Source organism: Protomyctophum parallelum (genome assembly GCF_964188405.1).
Source record: "Protomyctophum parallelum genome assembly, chromosome: 8".
NCBI classification, from domain to species: Eukaryota; Metazoa; Chordata; class Actinopteri; order Myctophiformes; family Myctophidae; genus Protomyctophum; species Protomyctophum parallelum.
Window position 1 is genome coordinate 47,562,737 of NC_139703.1, and position 20,552 is coordinate 47,583,288.

Genomic DNA, 20,552 nt, shown 5'->3' on the forward strand with positions numbered 1-20,552 from the left:
ATGGACAGAGAGAGAGAGACACAGTGAGAGATAGAGAGAGACAAGAGACAGAGAGAGAGAGAGACTCAACCCATGCCAATGGCTACAATGAAATCCAGCTTCGAGTTTGCTTACAATGAAAATCAGTTTGGGAGCTTAGGAGGACCACTTGTCAACCTGTCTTCATACATTTGATTAATCTCCGTCCCAGGCATCCGACGTAAATTAATGAATAAGGCGGAGACCTCCGTCTCTGGCTTTCTAAGTGTTAATTTTGCATGCATTGTCTATGAGCAGACCAGACACACACGAAGAGTAAAACATTGGGAGACCAACCCAGCGGGGAAGGGTGGAGCGCCCTCTTGTTGTCCAGGTGCGTCAATATGGACTACAGCAAAATGTTGGGTGATCTCCTGCATGTCCTCATAGTTGAACAAGGTGTTGAAGCAAGACTTGTCTGGACAAGGAAAGAAAGGGAAACAGTCACAACCATAATCTATCAAGAGTAGGACCCCCAACAAGAGGTCGGAGACTCATTTGAGCGTACTGATCCTTGTTAAACCCCCATGGCCCTGGCTGTAGTCTCGCTTAACTAAACAGAAGTTACATAGTGTTAGTATTGTGGACGGCGTGTGCTGACTCACGGTTGAGGCCGATGTCATGGTACGTGAGGATGATAGGTCGGTTTCCCTTGGGCACGCCCCTCATGGTCACATGGAGGACGCCATGCGGTGTCTCAATGTCATGCTCCTGTATCCAATCAAGAGAGAGAGCGCACAATTCAGGACATGACAGACTCACATCACCTTTTTAATAATTGAGCCAATTTGATTCGCAAATATATCCGCGGTCTGTGTGGATGTGCTCGTACCACAAACCGTTCGATAACAAATATTTTCAGGCGAAGGACCATAAGAGCATAGAAATGTAGACTTAAATTAAAGGGGGTGCAAGTGATATTTTCTCGTCAAAATAAGTGGTAAATAGTAAATACTAAATAGCTCTACAATCTGATTAGTAATCATTGCTTAGAATGCTCAGTAACACTGATGGTAAACCAACCACTCTCCAGCTCTTTAGTAAACAGTGAAAGTGACGAAACAAATGGTAAGTTCACACGAGCAGATGCAAAGATAAACAGCATATTGCTTTTCATCCGTGTTGTTCAACATGGTCGTTGACGTCATCAAGTGTGAAGATGTGTGTCAGAGGAAGCCGGGTTCCACAAACGTCACTGAAGAACCAATAATCAAAGTAAAGCACACCCTCGAGTGTAAAATTGGTTCGCGCTTCGCTACGTCATTGACAGTTGTATCTTTGGCAGCAGCTACAAACGGATTTGCTTCGTAGCTTCATGTTGCTGGCTTTCATTGGATGGTAGATTGTATCTTTGCATCTGCCTGTCTGAACGTAGCAAAAAGGATGGATGTGCAGGCAAAATATGAATTGGGATTTAGGATACTAAACTTTTGAAACTGATAAATGGGTTCTTTCTCCCGGTTTGGATGAAATTGGTGGGCATTAGAGAAACCCCTGAAACTGAACAAACACTATAGCTATGATTACTATCAGAATATAGAGCTAATACATTTAAATAAAACAATTTGAAAATAAATCACTTATAGCACCTTTAAAACTATAGCCTTTTCTATGTGGTCAGAAAAGGATCCAATGCACAAGATATCTTATCCTCGTATCTTATGTTAGAACAACATTCATCACATGGAAGAAAGTATCCAATGGTCCGGAGGACAGTCCATTTGCCAAACAAACTGTGGGGGTGCGTTCATATTTAGGACTCAATATGCAGCACGTGCATGCCTTAGCTCCCAGCACAAAGCCCCAAATATGCTGGGACATTCAAATGCCTGAATGGGCTGTCTGGGAGTCCTTTTAATTTCAGGTTTCGGAAACTCAAAGCCCTAAGCCTAAGTATGACTGCACAGCAAAAGCCTGAGTCATCGCCTCTTGAATGCAACTGCAGGGGGCTGCCATTAAAATTCAGGGAGCTGTTGCTGCAGTTGCTTCAGTTCAGTCCCATCCATCTCTTGTAATAGGCATTTCCGTGAAGCTGTCAATTACCAGCACAGTGCAGTATAACACAGGGAAAGCTTAACTGGAGCACACAGGCCTGTATCTCTGGTGCATAGAGTAAGGTTTTCGATGTTGGTACATCTTCATTAGTCAAGAGCAGCCCACCTTGTAGGGCTTCTACAAAAGCAAGCAATGGAATGGTTGGAAAAAAGTGTGTATCGATCCACATCAATTTTCATTAAATATTATGACTACGGTCGGTCGTGTCCTGGTTCCGGTAAAATGGAGGATGACACAGCAAAAATACACAGTGGTACAACTCTGCATTAGTATTCAGACGACATGGAAGAGGAAGTGACGCAATATACGGTAACTGACAGTCATTCTTTGGCATGTGTCCAAACTTTCCTCGTGCTCAGCTCTCTGCTGTACCTCTACAGATTCACAGCATTTTTTTTTTACGTCACACTTGCGCGCACAGTCGCACACATGCACGTGCAGCTTCCAAGGTCAGTGTGACTTGGCGCTACACACAAAGGTGTGTGTGTGAGGAGATGGAAAGAGAGAGAGGGGGAGAGAGAGATAGATAGATAAGTGGCAGCAGTGGCTCAGACGGTAGAGTGGCCGCCCTGAGCACCAGAAGGTTCCGGTTTGATAGCCTCCTCCTGGCTCTGTGTTGAGGTGTCCTTGAGCAAGACACTAAACCCATGCTCACAATTAGCAGGTTGGTACCCTGCATGGTTGCCTCTTATGATGGTGTGTGAATGTAATACACAAGGTGAAGGGTTTCGGATGAAAGGCGCCAAGTAAATATAAATGTAAACACACACACACTGCATGCACACAGTCACAGTCCCATTTTGCATGTGTGTGAGTGGGTGTTGGGTGTGGTCCAGAGCATGACTGGCCTCAAGGCCCACTAGTCATCAATAATACAGTGCACAAGCAGTGTGTAGCGAACAGACACTCAGAGACAGAATGGTACTGCATTGTGACTGTCTGTCTGTGCACTCCATTCCCCATTTTAGACATTCGACTGATGGATACATGTCACAAGCTCTCTGGAGGTATTGAAGGTTAATTCTCAAGGACGACTGTTGCAGTATATTCTCTGTGACCACAGTAGAATGAGACTGTAATTACTCACAGTAAACACAAAACAACAAAGGCACCTCTTCAATTTCAACTATTATCATGTAATCATCTAACACGGTTTCAGATGCTATAGGTTTCCAGGGTCTTTTCATACACCTCAGAGATGAAATGCCAGTGGACTGCAGTTTTGGGATTTGGGGAAGGACAGTGTCAAGGACAAACCGAGTGAGAGGAGAAGATTTGTTCCAAGAAGAAAAAAGGGCACACAGACACACTCCAACTCACAAAACAATAACGAATGAAATATATGAAAGTGGAAAAGAGGGAGAGAACACCGCAATAGCTCCAACTCCTCATTTTCACTAATAACGCAGACGGCCATGCTGGCCGACAGCTGGGGGGGGGGGGGGGGGGCTGAAGCGGGGAGGGAGACCTCACCGGAATACTGAGCAGGAGTTTGTTTCTCTGAGGAGAAAGAGAGACGTTTCTTTTTTCCTCCGCCATTTGCCTGGGGCCGATGGAAGGAGCCTCTGCAGTGTAACCACCCACCAGAGACTCTAGGCTGCATAGATAGAACCACACAGTCCCTTAATGAAGGAGAACGGGGTAGTAAAGCTGGATGAGTGTGTGATGAGAGAGAGTGCGGGGTGATAATATACTCAACAGGCAGAGGGGGCAGGGGCAGGGGGATGGGGTAAGGAGAGATTGGGAAAAGGAGAGCAGTATGTCATGCTTCATCTCCTCCTGCAAATCCTGCTCCTGTCTACTCCAACGACCCCCCCCCCCCCTGTCACCACAACCCCCACCCAGTCCGTTTACCCTGTGCCTTGATGCTGACATCAATCAGCTCCACCACAGAGCACTATTACAGGGCAGAAACATTGGGTTGCAACCCATGCATGTACACACACACACACACACACACACACACACACACACACACACACCCCTCCACAATCATTGATGGGTGGGTGCCTACACAAAGTGTGTGTCTGTCACTGAAGGAATAGGTAAAAACAAATTCAAGGTCTCTAAAGGAGAACAAATAGGTATCAGGGGGTTGTGCTCTGTTGTTACTATGAGGGGAGTGGGAGGGCTTGTCTCCTGATGGACTATTTCAGTACATCATAAAACATACTGAGGGACAAGGCCATGTCATCATCAGTGATATCTAAAGGCAACACTATGGCACAATGCACCACCTCATAGCTTTAATTAACGCAAAACACATCCAGCCACACGCACAAAGGCACCCCCCCCCCCACACACACACACACACACACACACAAATGTACAAAGAAAAACACGTGCATGCGAGTGCACAGTCTGCACACATTTACACTAATGGATAGTCGTAAACAGGCATTTAACACCACTACAAATGACCACACAGCACTGACCGACACGTACACACACTGGTTGTAGCATTTACAGATTCAAAGACACTCAGCACACAGATATGCATATTTCATATCATCATGTTACAATGCACCACTGAACACTGGGTATGTTTTGGCTGCGCTGATAGTGCACAAGGGTACTGTACGCATCCTGACTTACAAAATAGACACACACATAACACACACGTTTTTCGATATGCACGCGTGCAAACATGCATGACATGATCACGACAAAATCTGGCAGGAAAACAGTTCAACCCAATAGCACCAACTGCCCAGAACAAAACAGCTCAGGCTCTGAGCTGTTTGTCTGAGACAGTGATGGGCGTGCCAGGAAGACCCTGCACTCCACAGCTGGCTTCTGTCAACCTGGAGCCTGGATAACGTGCCACAGAAACACCCCCTTGTTGAGCCAACCCTCCGCTCCCTTCCCCGGCGAGGTGTGTCAGACAGGACAAGACTCACTTCACTCACCACTCCATTCCCAGAGCATGCAATCTGGTCCAGATCCAGAATAGCAGACATGTTTTCCCACGCAGGAGAGGAGTGTGTTATGCTACGAGTGCGTGCGCCAGAGGAGCTTTGAAGATCTACAAGGAGGGAGGGCAGGAGTGGGGATGCAGAGCAAAAGAGGTGTGAGTGAGAGAGAGACAGAGGAGGGAGGGAGGTAGAGGGAACGGGGACCGACTGCACCCCTTGACGGCAGTGGGCTGAAGCTGTGCAGTAGCGGGAGGGTGAGCGCAGCGACAGGAGAAGCGGCAAGAGAGAGATGCAGCAAAGGGAGAGAGAAAGAATGGGCGAATAACCTGAATGAAAGGAAGGAGTAGGGAAGGACAAGACAGAGAGGTGGGGGAGAGAGAGAAAGATAGAGACAGAGAGAGAATGAAAAAGATAGGCAGAGGCGGGGGTAGAGTGAGACTGCAGTTTGCACTTGGTAAGCACAAGGCGTCCGTGGATCCAGCCAGGGCTGCTAATTGGATTAGACATGGTCATGTGGATGGAGGCTGGGCGGGGCTAAAGGGAGAACGAACAGGGTTGGGGTAAGGATGGATGGAGGAGGCAGGCAGCCCAGGAAACAGCGATGTGACGTCAACGTGATGCCATAGGAAGGGAGATGAGATGAGAAAGGTACATAGCATGGTAGACGAGGAGAGAAGAGGGGAGGAGAGAGGAAACGAGACACATTCACTGCTGACCCCTGGGTTGCTGCAAATTGCTGATTTACCACTAATCGTTTTCGGTTCACACAAACTCTCCTCATCTTTTTGTTTCAGATTCATTTGAATGATCTCTTCACACAAACCAAGTTAACAGTACAAATGGTCTCACTTCATACACCATATTACAGGAAAAGCCTCAAATCCAGTGATCCAGATTCCCAATTGAATGCACATTTTCATAACTTGACAATAGCCATCCTAGCCACAGACTACAGTATGCTTTGTTGTGAATCTCAGTTCAAAGTTCAGTTCTAGCGCTGTATAGACATTCTCTCTCACCATGTTCAAAACCCATTTTCAGTAATGGGATTTCACAACCTTGGTTAACTTATTTATGTTCTGCTGAAAAGAAAATATAAGAATATTATAACGTAAAGAAAAACAAGCAGTATACTGTATCAGCAGGACATATGTTCTCAGAATATTTTCCTCTAATCCACATATTTTGTTCTCCAATGGCCCCTGTGTGAGGCCTGTCCTTTGTTTAACCTCTTGAATCCCAGCATGCCTATTCAGGGGGTAACTCACAACGCACCTGGTTGTGAGCTTTTAGATCGGCTATTTCCGCGAAGAGATTTGGTGTATAGACAGAAAAACAAAGGGTCCAAGTACAATTGTAACTAGTCCATTTTACTAAGAAAGGTTTAACCCATTCTGACCTGAGATCAGATTCATACGAGGTTTCCACTGGACACACACTGGTCTGATTAACCCATTCTGACCTGAGATCAGATTCTAAAAATGTCAGTCGTTCTTCGATTTTTTCCAAAAATAGCAGACCTACAAGCTCGTATCGCGCCACTCGGTGGCGCGCTATGAGCTTGTAGATCTGCTATTTTTCAATAGCTAAAGCATAACATGATGCCGACACCAAAATGGGTGCCCGTTCAGAATGGTTTAAGTAGTTAAAGCTGCCTAGGCTGCTGTGTGACCAACGATAATCCTGTAGCCGGAGCAGAACGGGTGAGTTGGTGGAATCAAGGGACATTCCACTCATTCAGAAAACATGGTTGTGATTAGTAATAGCACTGCTCTACAGGTGGTGCACCTACATATCATTAGGAAACATTATACACAGATTATACCCAATTATATTTAAATCCATTACGCCAGATGAGAACAAGCGCCCCTCATTTCACACGGGTGTGATTTTTTTATATATCTATGCTCAAACCGAGTGGAAGTGTGTGATTTTGTATCTATGCTCAAACCGAGTGGAAGTGTGTAGGGCGAGTGGCGAGGAGCTAGTTTCAAAAAGGGTCTCCAGCACCACCCTAAGGAATGAGTGTCCTTTAACTGCCACTGTACACTTAATTATGTGGTTAAAGGCCAGGATATGTTTCTTTTTCCACCTCGTCAAAGGTTCCATACCATCATAGCGCTGGTCATAACGTATGTGTTGAAGAAAAGCAGTTTAGGTGTACGATTTTCCATGGTCTGCTCATGACTGAAGATTCTGCATATACTACTGTGTATATTACAGTACATTTCAAGCACAACTAAATACAAAAACTGTTCAAAATCTCTCATACCAAACTCCAAAGACTCTAAAAATGGGGCCCAATGGGCACCTAGGCTGCGGGTTTGACTCCCGAGCCCAACGGCCTTTGTCTCCCCCCCATCTCTCTCCCAATTTCCTGTCTGACTACTGTTCCATCATTAAAGGCATAAAAAGCCCCAAAAACAAATATATAAAATAATAATAAAAGAGTTGGATTGGGGGTACGTCCCTGCGACATACTAGCGTCATGTCATCAAGCTGCCTCGCGCTACAGAAACAGGAGATAGACTATGGGCCTCATGGCTCAGCAGTCGGCAAGGCTTACTTTTACCATTATCTCTAGGTGCTTGGACCATATATAGAGGCATGACGGAGCCACGGACGGGTTTTGCAGGTTTTCATAGTAATTAATTTGGCACAAATACAAGTGAAACCATTATAATCTGGGCTGCAATGTGCAGTGGACATTTATTTCCCCCTTGCGATCCAATCCGATTAATGACGATACGTTTCTGCTATTATGATGTCACACTGATCAAAGGTTGCCCCGTTTTCAGGAATAACATTTGGTGGAACATCATCATCATAATTGTCTGACTTTGGTTCCCTGAGCCAAAGAGACATGCTTTCACAGTGCTGCCAAGTAGGACAGCATAACAAATAGCAGGACAGCATACAAGGGAGGTACTGTTGAACTGGCTCTGACCTGAGATCAGATTCATACGAGGTTTCCGCCGGACACACACTGGTCTGATGAACCCATTCTGACCTGAGATCAGATTCTAAAAAATGTCAGTCGCTCTTCGATTTTTCAAAAATAGCAGACCTACAAGCTCGTATCGCGCCACTCGGTGGCGCGATATGAGCTTGTAGATCTGCTATTTTTAAATAGCTAAAGCATAACATGATGCTGACACCAAAATGGGTGCCCGGTCAGAATGGGTTAAATACAGCCAGGTTCAATCATGCAGGACAGGTACCTACAGTAGTATGAGGGTCTCAACATGAGCGGTTGACCTTAATAGGTCAGCAGTAGGCTCCACTCAACCCCTCATCAGCATACCGTAAAATAGATTCTCTATTAGCACTAGCACACTAGAACAGCATTCAGATATATACAAACCTTTATTTTGGACTAATATGAAGAGCCATCCAAAGTTACAATCCTATTACCTACATAATGCTTGCACTGATGTGAACAAACAGAATATTACCCCTGTAACAAAGAACAGGCTTATAGTGCCCTCTGCTGGCCTTGATGATACAGTGCTGCTAATTTAAGAGGCAGCGTCTGCTCTGGCCTGCACTGCCCCCTGTTGTTCTAATGTGGAAGCACAAGGATATTCTCTGTTTGTGCTAGGATGGTACAAGGACATGTGGATAAGGGCCTCTGGCGGAGGGAGGGCAGAATCCAGGTCCGTCGCGACGGCGTCGGTCGCAAGAAATGGATTCTGCCCTTGCTGCTCTGGCGGCCATTATAGTCCGGCAGCCGATAGGCTTCTTTTGTTTAAAGTGGGAAATTTGGTATATAGTATTTTTTATTGGCCTAACATTGTCTATATACATACATTCATGAATCCCCTTGCTGACCGGCTGTCGGTATTGAGCAATTTGTTTTATAAGGTTTATATGTGATCCTACCATTAATATCTTATATAAAAAGGCAAGATTTTCACATTTTCATTATGCTTTATATAGCATGTGACTGTGCCATGTCAAACTAGGGACTTTTCATGATTCTGAATTCATTCCAAGCATTAGTGTTGCACAAAAAACACCCCTTAGGCTAAAAATGGCCATAACCACTTGCCCAAATGTGCCCAAGCCCAAAACTAATGCTTGGAATGGATTCAGAATCATGAAAACCCCCTAGTCACAATGTCACAATTGTCACATGCTAAAGCATAATGACATTTTTACATTTTTGCCTTATATAGGATGTTAATGGTAGGATCACATAAACCCCTATAAAAACAAATTACTCAATACCGACAGCCGGTCAGCAAGTGTTCATGAATGTATGTATATACAGCGGTAGACAATATTTTAGGCCAATAAAAAAAAAGACTAAATACCAAATTTCCCACCCCACAAGCCCGGCTGCCGGACTATTACAACCTTCATCATATTTCAATGATGATCAATGGTTACATAGGGTGGATTATGAGGCAACGTGTTAACAACCCATAGACAGTTTCAAGAAAAATCTAAAGAACAAAAACACCAAAAGGAATCATTGTGCTCCATTTACTCCTCTTACTCCTCCACAGTAATCTCCAGTCATCCACCCTGAGCAGTTCTGCTTCTAAAAGCAGTTCTATTTTTAAAAGCGCACGTCGGCCCTTTCCTTTTCTATAAAATGACTCCACCTTGAGTGTGCAGTCTAAATAGTACACAGTCTGGTGTGTGGACGGATTCTAACTCACTCACGCCCCCCAACCAACGTTGGAAGGACACCTTAGGGGATGCTGAGACTGCACCATTGTACCACACCCTATTCGCCTTTTCCACTGCTTCACGATTCAGGTACAGGGGCATGGACTGACATGATAGCTGCAGTGCTAGCGGAATTCCTCTAGTGGGAGCTCTGGTAGTTCTGGAACAACCACAGAAATGGGGAACAGAGCATGGATCCTTTAAACAGCGGCTGCAGCAGCACTGGAGTATGAAGCCCTGATATGAACTGTGAATAGATGAGTCTAGCACTGTCCTTTTTTTGCAGTGCATGTACACGCAAGACCTCTTGTCGTCCACATGTGACGTCAGTATGTAATGTGATACTGTAGAGCAAAGCAGGGCAAGGCAAAGCTCTGTGCCAAAGTATTGTGCGCATTGGTTGTGCTTTGCAAAAAAGGGATTACATTCGGAATCTTTTCAACGGAAGTCCGCCGGCCGGGACGGAATGCCACCATAGCATAGATTTATCAGCTTTATGTTCAACTGCGTGACTGAATACTTCAGACACTTGGGACTGGCTGTTAAATAAGTGTTTGCCATGCACATGTATTTGATGTCTGTGCATAATTATCATGCGCGCACACACACACACACACACACACACACACACACACACACACACACACACACACACACACACACACACACACCACCCCCCCCCCCCCCCCCCCCCCCTGCTGTTCTGCACTGGGTGCTCTTCCTTTCCTCTCATACCTGCAGTAGCTATTTTTAGCCCAAATGGGATGCTGGGAGTCGGCGGCGTGACTGCAGAAAGTAAGGGGGTGGGTGTGGATGGGATTTAACCCCTCTGAGGCAAGGGACTGATGAAAAGCATCCTTTGGCTACATCTTAGAATCAATGTACTCATAAATGGAAGCTCATTATCACTTAAATTGCTGTCCTTCCCCATTGTTGAGTCCTTCCCGGTAAAGACTTTGGCATGCTTCCTGTGCCGAGAATGCCTGACATCCATTGCCAAAAATAATCTCTCCATATCTCACTACGGAAAAGAGTGAAGGTTGTAAATAGTACACAAGAATTGGCTAAATCATTCAGATGATTAATATACACTTTCTGAAAATAATATCACACCACATATGGCCGTCAGTCCATCATGCCTCATGACACGCTCCATATCTGGCCGTCTCCATATATGAAGATCACGACACAGACCTCATCAAACCCTGGATAGCCATACATGGAGAAGACTGGATCATCACCTAGATCTGCATTTATGGAGCTGGCCAGGAACTCTACATCTGACCTCAAAACCTTAGATCTCCAATTCTCCATATATGGAGCTGACCTGTTCTGACATTCCATTTCCATATGTTGATCCTTCCCCACCCGTCCTTCCTCTTCGATGTCTCCCTTTTGACTGATATCTGTCCATTCAAACTCTAGACAGGCCCGCCCTAAAGTTATTGGTGCAGCCGTGCCCGGCAGCCGGCGAAAACTAGAGTTCTCAACAGGCCCGAAAATTCAGGCCATGTTACTGGTTTCAATAAACCGGATTAGGAATAGGATTCTACATAGACAAACTAGTGATACAGAATTGTAATTATCTTGATGCACTTGAACATTATGGCGTGTTCAATTTACAGAAGGCACCTTCTGCCGAAACATTGGTCATTTAAAAAAGTATTTAAAAGTATTTGCATTGTGACTGAGTTGTGCGACCTAGCCGTCATGTTCCAATTTAAGAGGATAACACCTTGCCAAGCCATAACAACTAATAATCGATTCTTTACTTAAGCGTTTCCCAGTTTATGTAGCAAATCCTACAGCCACAGAGTCAGCGGACCAGGGCAAGAAGAAGGGCTATAATTGGCTGTTCTCAGCAGCACTGCTTAATGAGCCATGACTGCGATCTGACCGACGCAGGCCACTGAGAACACGGAGTAAACAAAACACTACCTGAGGGTAGCAAACACAGTGCAGGGCACAGTCTCCAGTCTCATTTAGTTCCCACCTTAATTCTCCCTCGCTTCCACTTGTTCTACTCTCCCTCAATATAATTTATTTTAAGAGATCATGGGTGTCATTCACATAACTAAGTAATAATTAAGTGTAGCCCTGCTGGTTGTTCCTAAGACCAATGTGGAATTTATCTAAGGGTTTGTGTACAGCCATGATTTGCGTTGTGCTCATCACAGGTGTATTATAATATGAATCCCACCTGTTCATAAACAAATGCATTTTCATGCGTCAATCATTTATTTGTCTTGTTCCACAGCACACCCGGTTTAATGCTTTCCTCTTCTTGTTGCACTTGAACACATGCATTCTGACATTCAGGTAGTGCAGTGGTAAATCCTCCACGGTACATCTGGCTTTGTCAAGTGTCTACGCAAACACAATTGGCCCGTGTTTTGGGGAGGGAAGCCGGGTCAGGGGAGGGTGATATATGTGGAATGGCTCAGCGCAGAGAGTTTGGGCGTCCTAATGTACAAATAGAATGATGAATCAGAAATGCTCGCAGCCTCGCACAAGCATTTTAAGATCAAATATGCATAAGCATGTTCCGTGAGTTCCGTGACTGAGGCCCAATGTCTCTAAGTCTAAACTGTAGCACTCAGTTTGGCATCACTTATGTCACAAAACACAAGATCAACTGAATGTGTGGGTACATTCTGGTTTGTGAAGAATCTAGTCAGTCACTGTAAGCAATGAACTTAGACAATAAGATATTCTTAGAGAGAAAAATAAAATACCAGGGACACAACACTTGCGGTGTGATTTAAAATCTATGGGAACGCAAAGTTTTAGAATGGTAATATCTTGGATTCTTCTTTTTGGTCTGTCTGCTTGTGAAACACACACACACACTGTATGCGTCCCCGATATGCTCTCCCTTGTCAACAGGCTCAAGGTCATGCCTGTTGGAACAAATTAATAATAGCAGACTTTGGGGCAAATACCAGGGGTGATCCAGGAGAATAAAATCACACCCGTGTGAACTGAGTGGTTCTCTCCCTAGCAGGCAACAGTGCAGCACTAATACTATCTCTCTGTTTCTGGCACAACAACGCCCCTACTGGTAGGGGGGGGGGGGGGGGGGGTGGACGCTTTTCAGACAGTGCATTAATCCGACATTCATCTGCATGTCGAACTAGCGTCTGCTCCCGTGCTTGCGGTTATGGTTAGGAGAGGAGATGAGGTGGGTAGTAATTTGTCGGACCAATGACTTGTCTGAACTACGTACTGCACCCACAGCAAACACACACACACACACACACACACATGCTGTGCCACAAATTTCTTCCATTAATCCCAGTGGAAGTGCACACACACACACACACACACACACACACACACACGAGGAACTACCTTCACATCTAGGACAAGAAACTAGCCCGGTTCAGAATGGGGCCATGTACTGTAACATTCCACTCCTCCAACAATACACAGCTACTGATAAGTTAACGAACACTCACCTGGCAATCAAAGTCTTGGAAGTTGCGTGAATTCTGCAAGAGAGAAAAATAGGGGAATCAAGAAATGTCATCATACACATAGTCTTCACAAACTAGCAAACGAGGTGGATTTTACGCAAGGCCTGGCTGCATGTGTGTGTGCATGCTTCTCCATGTTGGTTTGTCACCAAGTTGATTTCAATGATTTGGTTCTAAAATTATTCTGAACTCATGAGAATGCACAGAAACAATTAAAAGATGTCTCAATGACATTTGTTTCTCTTTTTCCTCACACTTTGACTGTGTCTTTCTCAACCCATCACCTTCCTCTGTCCAATTGTTTGTTCTCTTGAGGTTTTTCAGGGTACGTTTGGTTCCAGAGGTTAAAGTCTCAACTGTGACACTATGGCAAAGTTGCAACATTCCTAGTTTGATTCCGGCTGGAGCTCAGCATTACACATCCGTCTAAATAAAATAAAAACTCTAAATAGTCTAAATATCACCCCCGTCCCCCCGTCCCGTCCCCCGACAAGAAAACAATAAACAGAAAGCAGCTGCATGCCCCCTTTCCCCTTCCCTGGCTCATATTTCTAATTATTTATCTTTAATTTAAGAATACAGTCGACTGACAGGAAATGGGGAGTGACATGCAGCAAATGTCGTCGTGATCGGGATTCGAACCCATTAGCAGCCTAGGACCACTACGCCCGCCGTTTATTTAGTGACCTCCAGGAAGTTGAAATGGCTACATGTTGTACATGTTTAACAATTACACTTCTTTTGCCGTTTTTGTCCCAATATTTTGGCAACTAATGCTGGGCTGCCATGTGAAAATGCAGCATAAGGTGCTCTCATCTTTTATCTAAACTTTTGTTTTCAATTATTTCTTGGATCATGGAGGAACTCAATTTCCATTCTGACAGACACTGCTCTACTGCTCTCATCGTCTCAGCTGTCCTTTTCCCTGTCTGTCCTCATGTCTCTACTGCTCTTATGGTCTCAGCTGTCCTTTTCCCTGTCTGTCCTCATGTCTCTACTGCTCTTATGGTCTCAGCTGTCCTTTTCCCCGTCTGTCCTCATGTCTCTACTGCTCTTATGGTCTCAGCTGTCCTTTTCCCCGTCTGTCCTCATGTCTCTACTGCTCTTATCGTCTCAGCTGTCCTTTTCCCTGTCTGTCCTCATGTCTCTACTGCTCTTATCGTCTCAGCTGTCCTTTTCCCCGTCTGTCCTCATGTCTCTACTGCTCTTATGGTCTCAGCTGTCCTTTTCCCTGTCTGTCCTCATGTCTCTACTGCTCTCATCGTCTCAGCTGTCCTTTTCCCCCGTCTGTCCTCATGTCTCTACCTGTGATGTCTTTTTAATGAGCTGGCCACTAGGTGGTGTGAGAGGTCAGCTCTCTGGCATCATTCATTCAGATGGGTTTTTATCATTATGGCACTCTGTCCTGATGACCACTCAGGAGTCTTTACAGAACCAGTCAATCAATCAACTTGGTGACATGTACTCTCTTTCCACCACTGGCACCACTCAACAGTGATGCAGTCCCCCCCCCCCCCCCCTCCCCCCAGGAGAACGGGAGGTTGAGAGAGCTGAGCTGCAGAAACTGACCATGGGAGAGAGGACAGTTGAAGAGAACTGTAATGTACTACTGGGAGGGAGGTTTCTTTTTTTTCTTCTTTTAAAAAAATAATTTCTATCCCACAATTTTGCAACCCATTCTTTTTCTCCAGTGTCATTTATCGAATGTAATCCTGTGCGCTACACTTCCTCTGCCATTGTGTATGGGCACTGATGACGCGGAGGAGAGAACACAACCCCAGCACCCACAGCGGGAATCGAACCCAGGACCTTCTAGCTGTGAGGCGACCACCGTGCCCACTTTTTCTTTCTTAAGTCCGTCGATCCATCCAGCCTGCAGTCTTCAATTTTCAAAACGGCGTCCTTCACTAGAATTTGTCATGTTCCCAGATATATATATATATATTTTTATTACAGCCTTTCCTCCTTTTCTTTGATCTCTCCCACACATTTTAGGCGGGAACCCCTTATGGTGTTAGCATTACGTTATGCTTTAGCCATTTAAAAATAGCAGATCTACAAGCTCATAGCGCGCCACCGAGTGGCGAGCTTGTAGGTCTGCTATTTTTGAAAAACCGAAGAACGACTGACATGGAAACATAGCTTTTTCAGAAAACTGTCATTTTCAAACAGACATTTTTAGAATCTGATCTCGGGTCAGAATGGGTTAATTCATTCTCCATGTCCATCCACCACTCTTCTGTGGCCCTTGCCTCAATCAGTCTGCAGCCTTCTGATTTTTGAGTAGACAGCTATGTCTGTCCCTGGCTGTGTCTGAGCACAGCCATGCAATTATCCTGCTTCAATTGATTTATTTTACTGAGGCCTTTCCATAGCCGGCCTGGTTAAATGTTGATTGCTTTATTTTACTCTACTTTTTTTTCTATTTTCTATTTTGTCTTACTTTATTAATGATTTAGTTCTTAACTTGTTTTATTGACTATTGACTTGTTTTCATTTTATTGTTGTTAAAGCACTTTGTGACTGTAATTGTCTGTGAAAGGTGCTCTATAAATAAACTTTACTTACTTACTTACTGATGGTTGTTCTGTATAAAGTTCCTCCATCATTTATCCTGATTTATAATGTTGCGTTTGATGTATTGTTTTTTGACTGTATTTTGTGTATTGTAACCTCGGCTACGTTGAAAATGAGGGCTTGCTCTCAACTGTATTTTGTGTATTGTAACCTCGGCTACGTTGAAAATGAGGGCTTGCTCTCAACTGTATTTTGTGTATTGTAACCTCGGCTACGTTGAAAATGAGGGCTTGCTCTCAACTGTATTTTGTGTATTGTAACCTCGGCTACGTTGAAAATGAGGGCTTGCTCTCAACTGTATTTTGTGTATTGTAACCTCGGCTACGTTGAAAATGAGGGCTTGCTCTCAACTGTATTTTGTGTATTGTAACCTCGGCTACGTTGAAAATGAGGGCTTGCTCTCAACTGTATTTTGTGTATTGTAACCTCGGCTACGTTGAAAATGAGGGCTTGCTCTCAACTGTATTTTGTGTATTGTAACCTCGGCTACGTTGAAAATGAGGGCTTGCTCTCAACTGTATTTTGTGTATTGTAACCTCGGCTACGTTGAAAATGAGGGCTTGCTCTCAACTGTATTTCCGAGTATAAATAAAGGTGATGATGACTTTACACGCAGGGGCGCTGGAAGGTATTTATACCAGGGGGGGCTGAAGGGTGGGAGGGAAATCACGGCCGAGCACAGCAAGGCCGCGCAAAAAAAAGCGGGTCTTATTCGGGTATAATTGGCCTAATAAAGACTTATTTAGGACCTAGTTAACCGAGTTAATCATAATAACAGTATGTGATTCTTATTGTGTTGTTGTTTGGGTTAGATTTATTTAAACCTGGTGCAGGTGAAAGTAAAACTACAATAGGTTTTTGCTGTCTCGTCATGTTGTGTCTATCTGTCAACTCACTCGCTGTGCATTCTGCATTCAGCACGCTCTGATAGACATGTCAAAACATTCTCCTCTCCACCAGCAGGGGGTGCTGGAGCACCCTCCGCACCCCCCTTCCAGCGCTGATGTTTACACGGGTGTGATTTTTCCTCCCTTTCTTTTGACTCACTCTCCTCTTCACTTTGACAGTTATACAGACATTATGCATTATTCACTTTGATGAATGGAGCTGAGGAGTGTGCACGTCCCTGCATTGATTGATTGATTGATAATTTTATTAGAGAATTAGATGCAAACAGTACAGGGTAAGGTTGGGCGATATGCCAATTTTTTTCAACCGCCCATCGTCTGACAAATATTCGCCGATTAACGATGTATTCGTGTCATGAAAGTAAAGTGAGAACAGCTCACTGCAGGTCGCAAAAAAGCCAGATCTACAAGCTCTCAAGGCGCCGCGTCCTGCCTGTTTTTGCAGCTCCGTTCGCTAGGCGTTGAGAGCTTGTAGATCAGCTGCGCAGCCAGGGTAACTTGCTCCCTTGCCTCCCCGCACCGGTCAGTCGGAGGCTCGCTCGGAGCGGAGCAGCGGAGCAGCGGAGCCCACAAGCTGCTGATCTACAAGCTCTCAAGGCATCGCGTCCTGCCTTTTTTTGCAGTGCCGTTCGCTACGCGTTGAGAGCTTGTAGATCTGTCTATTGTTGCAGCGCTGGTGTCGGTGTTCGTTCACGTTGTCAATAAAAAGAACTTAGATTACAGGCGGATATGAAGTTCAATCAGTGGGTTGCAGCACCAGTAGGGGCTACACGCTAACATAATGCTAAGCTAAGCGCTATTATGATCCCCGAGCCTATAGTATACACTAATACTAGTAGACAGTTTTTTATTCCCCCCCCCCGACTTCACGGGTGAGGCATTGGGATTGTGATGAGACACGAGACAGCAGTGTGCATTCTGTTGTGACTGTATATTATTAAACTGCATGGGTCTGGACTCCGGAGCTTAAACAACATGTAGTCTACAGCCTTCCTCAGCTCCCAGGCTCCCAGCCTTTACTTTGGCTGGCGGCTGCCGTAAGTGCCGTGCCCCGGTGCCCGATGCTGCTGAGTGCGGGGACTGTGGGAGCATACATTATAACGGAGGAGGTGATTTCCACCCGGCCGCTGTTACTACTTTGCTGGGCCAAATTGATTCACATGTTGCTCACACTTTACAGGTTAATTGGGCCATATCGTCCCGAGAAATCGCCTAATAAAAATATTCGGCGATTGGATTCGTATATTCGCGATTGACGATGTATTCGTATCGTCACCCAACCCTAGTACAGGGTGCAGTCAAGCACAGCATTGGTCCAAAAGGACAGCACCGAAGACAGACCTTGCATAAGCATTTGCCAGGTGCATATTCAGTTTTAAAGGTATATTCAGTGATTTCACTTAATTCAAATATCACTTATTTTTTTGTTTTGTTGTGATAATCCTCCCTACTATAGAGTGTGCTGGCCATATAAGGAGTTCCTCCCTGTCCCCAGTTAACCCCTGGGGGTCAAAAAACCTTAGGTTTCGTTTTTGACTCTCTATGCTGATTGGACGAAAGGCTGGGTCCCACAGCCAAAAACGAAACCTAAGGTTTTTTGAGTGAAATCACTGAATATACCTTTAATTGTGTGCCCTACAAATACAACTGCTAATTACCGTGTACAGCTGCACACATGTTTGCATTTCTGCCAGCTCAGCAGGAGGCCACAGTCAACCAAAGACAAAACCCTCACCTTGTTGGTCAGCAGGGGCTTGATTTCGGTTAGCTGTACGTCCTGCAGTTCTTCCATCGTCCTGTCTGTCAAATGTAGACTGCTCTGTCGACAGAGAGAGAAAAATACAACTGTTTAAGCTTAGCATCATCCACTAAGCAAGAATACTGAACATGATTGATATGGTTGATATGTTGTGGAATGCCCAGACACCATGCACTGGTTTCTTTCAAAAGTGGCCTAGAAAAACCATCCATCAGGACTGGAGACCACAAGGAGAGGTAAATGCAAATAAATTAACCATAGAAAGGAGGCGTCATTCTCTGCTGCCGTTTTCCTTTTTCTCCTAGTGCTCTATATTTGTTGATAACATGTATTATTGTGTTATTTTGTTATGCTGATGAGTTGAATACATAGGACCACAATGGAAAGAAGTCCAAAGGAGTTTTCGGGTTATCATTTATTAAGCCATAATGTCTGACTTTATCCTTGTTGTGCCGTTTACATTTCAATCGATGTTCATAATGGAAAGTTACGAACACTGGCTGGCAATTCAAAGTCTGTCAAATTGTCGACACATTCGGAGGGGGTGAGGCTGCTCATTCTCAAGAAAAGGATTACAGTATCTCCATTTTCCAATGTATGATATGATGACACAAAAACGCAGGTGAACACACCCGAAAGACAAAGGATCTGAGAGAAGGCCGTCTATACATGCCAAATTAATATTTTAGGCACAATGGGCAGAATGTGGGTGATTAATTGACTTAGCATGAGATTGACAGAGGCGCTGCCATCACCTGCCATCTCTCTGCTCCTCTTCTACTCTGTCATGTCACATGTAGGTCGGCTGGAGGAAAGGTTGAAGGACATCGGCTCCTTCAGTTCTTACAGGGAGAGGTCACCCTTTCAATCAGTCTACACCGTTTTATGCATGCATAGACGAGCAAGCACACATGCGTGTGTGGCACACACATACTCGCATGTGTGCCACACACACACACACACACACACACACACACACACACGAGAAAGCCAACTGGAGAGTAAGCTGGACTAGTGGACTAGCTTGGACATCGATGACAGACTTGGCTTGCTATTGCATAGCAGCGGGTTTTGTAAAGTGGCATACCACATACCACTTGGAGGTCTCTCCCAGAAAGAGAAAGCTGCATCAACGGTGTAATATTATTATTGCGACCGTAGGCTGCATCTCCCGTCCGTTAGTCATGCCTCCATATATGGTCACGCATCGTGACATCATGCCTCCATATATGGTCACGCCTTGTGACATCACGCCTCCATATGGTCACGCCTCGTGACATCCTGCCAATATGAAGATCATGATTCATGACACTGACCTCATCTAACCCTGGATAACCATACATGCCTGGAGAAGACTGGATCATCACCCAGATCTGCATATATTAGTCCAGCAGCCAACAGGCTTCTTTTGTTTAAAGTGGGAAATTTGGGTTGGGGGGGGGTTCAGAGTAACCTGACGCTGCCAGATCCAAGAAGCTTGCTACACAAATTTGTTTCACAGCTTATTGGGATCTGGGATCGCGGAAGCAAATTCGATGACGGGGCTGTTCCTTTTTTTCAAGATACTTGGTAGATGATTGGATGGGACCGTCTGTCTATCACCGTGTGGGCGTGCAAACACAACCAATCAAATTGACGTGTCTATATAGCTTCACATCCGGTTACGCACATATCCCGCCCTTAGCTCACGCTGATTGGTTCGGTACGGAACGGATTGGTGTCAGCTCAACTCCCTGAGAGATCCCAGATGAAGGCTGTGTTGGGGAACATGGTTACCCAATACCGCCCCCATCTGGCAGCGTCAGGTTAGGTTCAGAGTAAAAGCGACCATGTCTTTCCGGCACCCCAGAGCTTCTATTTTGAAGGAATCCCGGCACTGATTGTGTTTTAACATCCTATATAGGGCAAGATTTTTAAACTTTCATTATTCTTTTAGCTTCAAGTAGCATGCGACATACTAGGGGGGTTTCATTATTCTGAATCCATTCCATGCATTAATTTTGCACAAAAAAAAACACGCCTTGGGCTAAAAACGGACATAGACGTCATGACAAATGTGATGAGGTCAGCACATTTTGGGCACATTTGGGCAAGTGGCTATGGCTGTTTTTACCCCAAGGAGTGTTTTTTGTGCCAACCCGTCCTTCCTGTTCTGACTTCCATAATG

The 20,552-nt window shown here is 45.0% G+C and overlaps 1 protein-coding gene across 5 annotated transcripts in view; it reads right to left on the bottom strand.

Moving 5' to 3' along the window:
- The window catches only part of ndrg3a (ndrg family member 3a), a gene marked incomplete at its 3' end in the record, with an annotated part of 62,121 nt that overhangs the window by 9,723 nt on the left and 31,846 nt on the right, over nt 1-20,552 (bottom strand). For 3 of the 5 annotated variants that reach the window (XM_083770781.1, XM_083770778.1, XM_083770782.1), the window contains exons 2-5: nt 18,362-18,445; nt 13,124-13,156; nt 624-729; nt 316-436 (exon numbers count right to left, since the gene is read on the bottom strand). In XM_083770781.1, the coding sequence (XP_083626907.1) occupies nt 316-436; nt 624-729; nt 13,124-13,156; nt 18,362-18,418 (317 nt within the window). In that variant the 5' untranslated portion in view covers nt 18,419-18,445. Of the gene's footprint in view, nt 1-315; nt 437-623; nt 730-4,973; nt 5,394-13,123; nt 13,157-18,361; nt 18,446-20,552 lie in introns of those variants that run through there. The other 2 variants (XM_083770779.1, XM_083770780.1) reach the window with 2 other exon arrangements.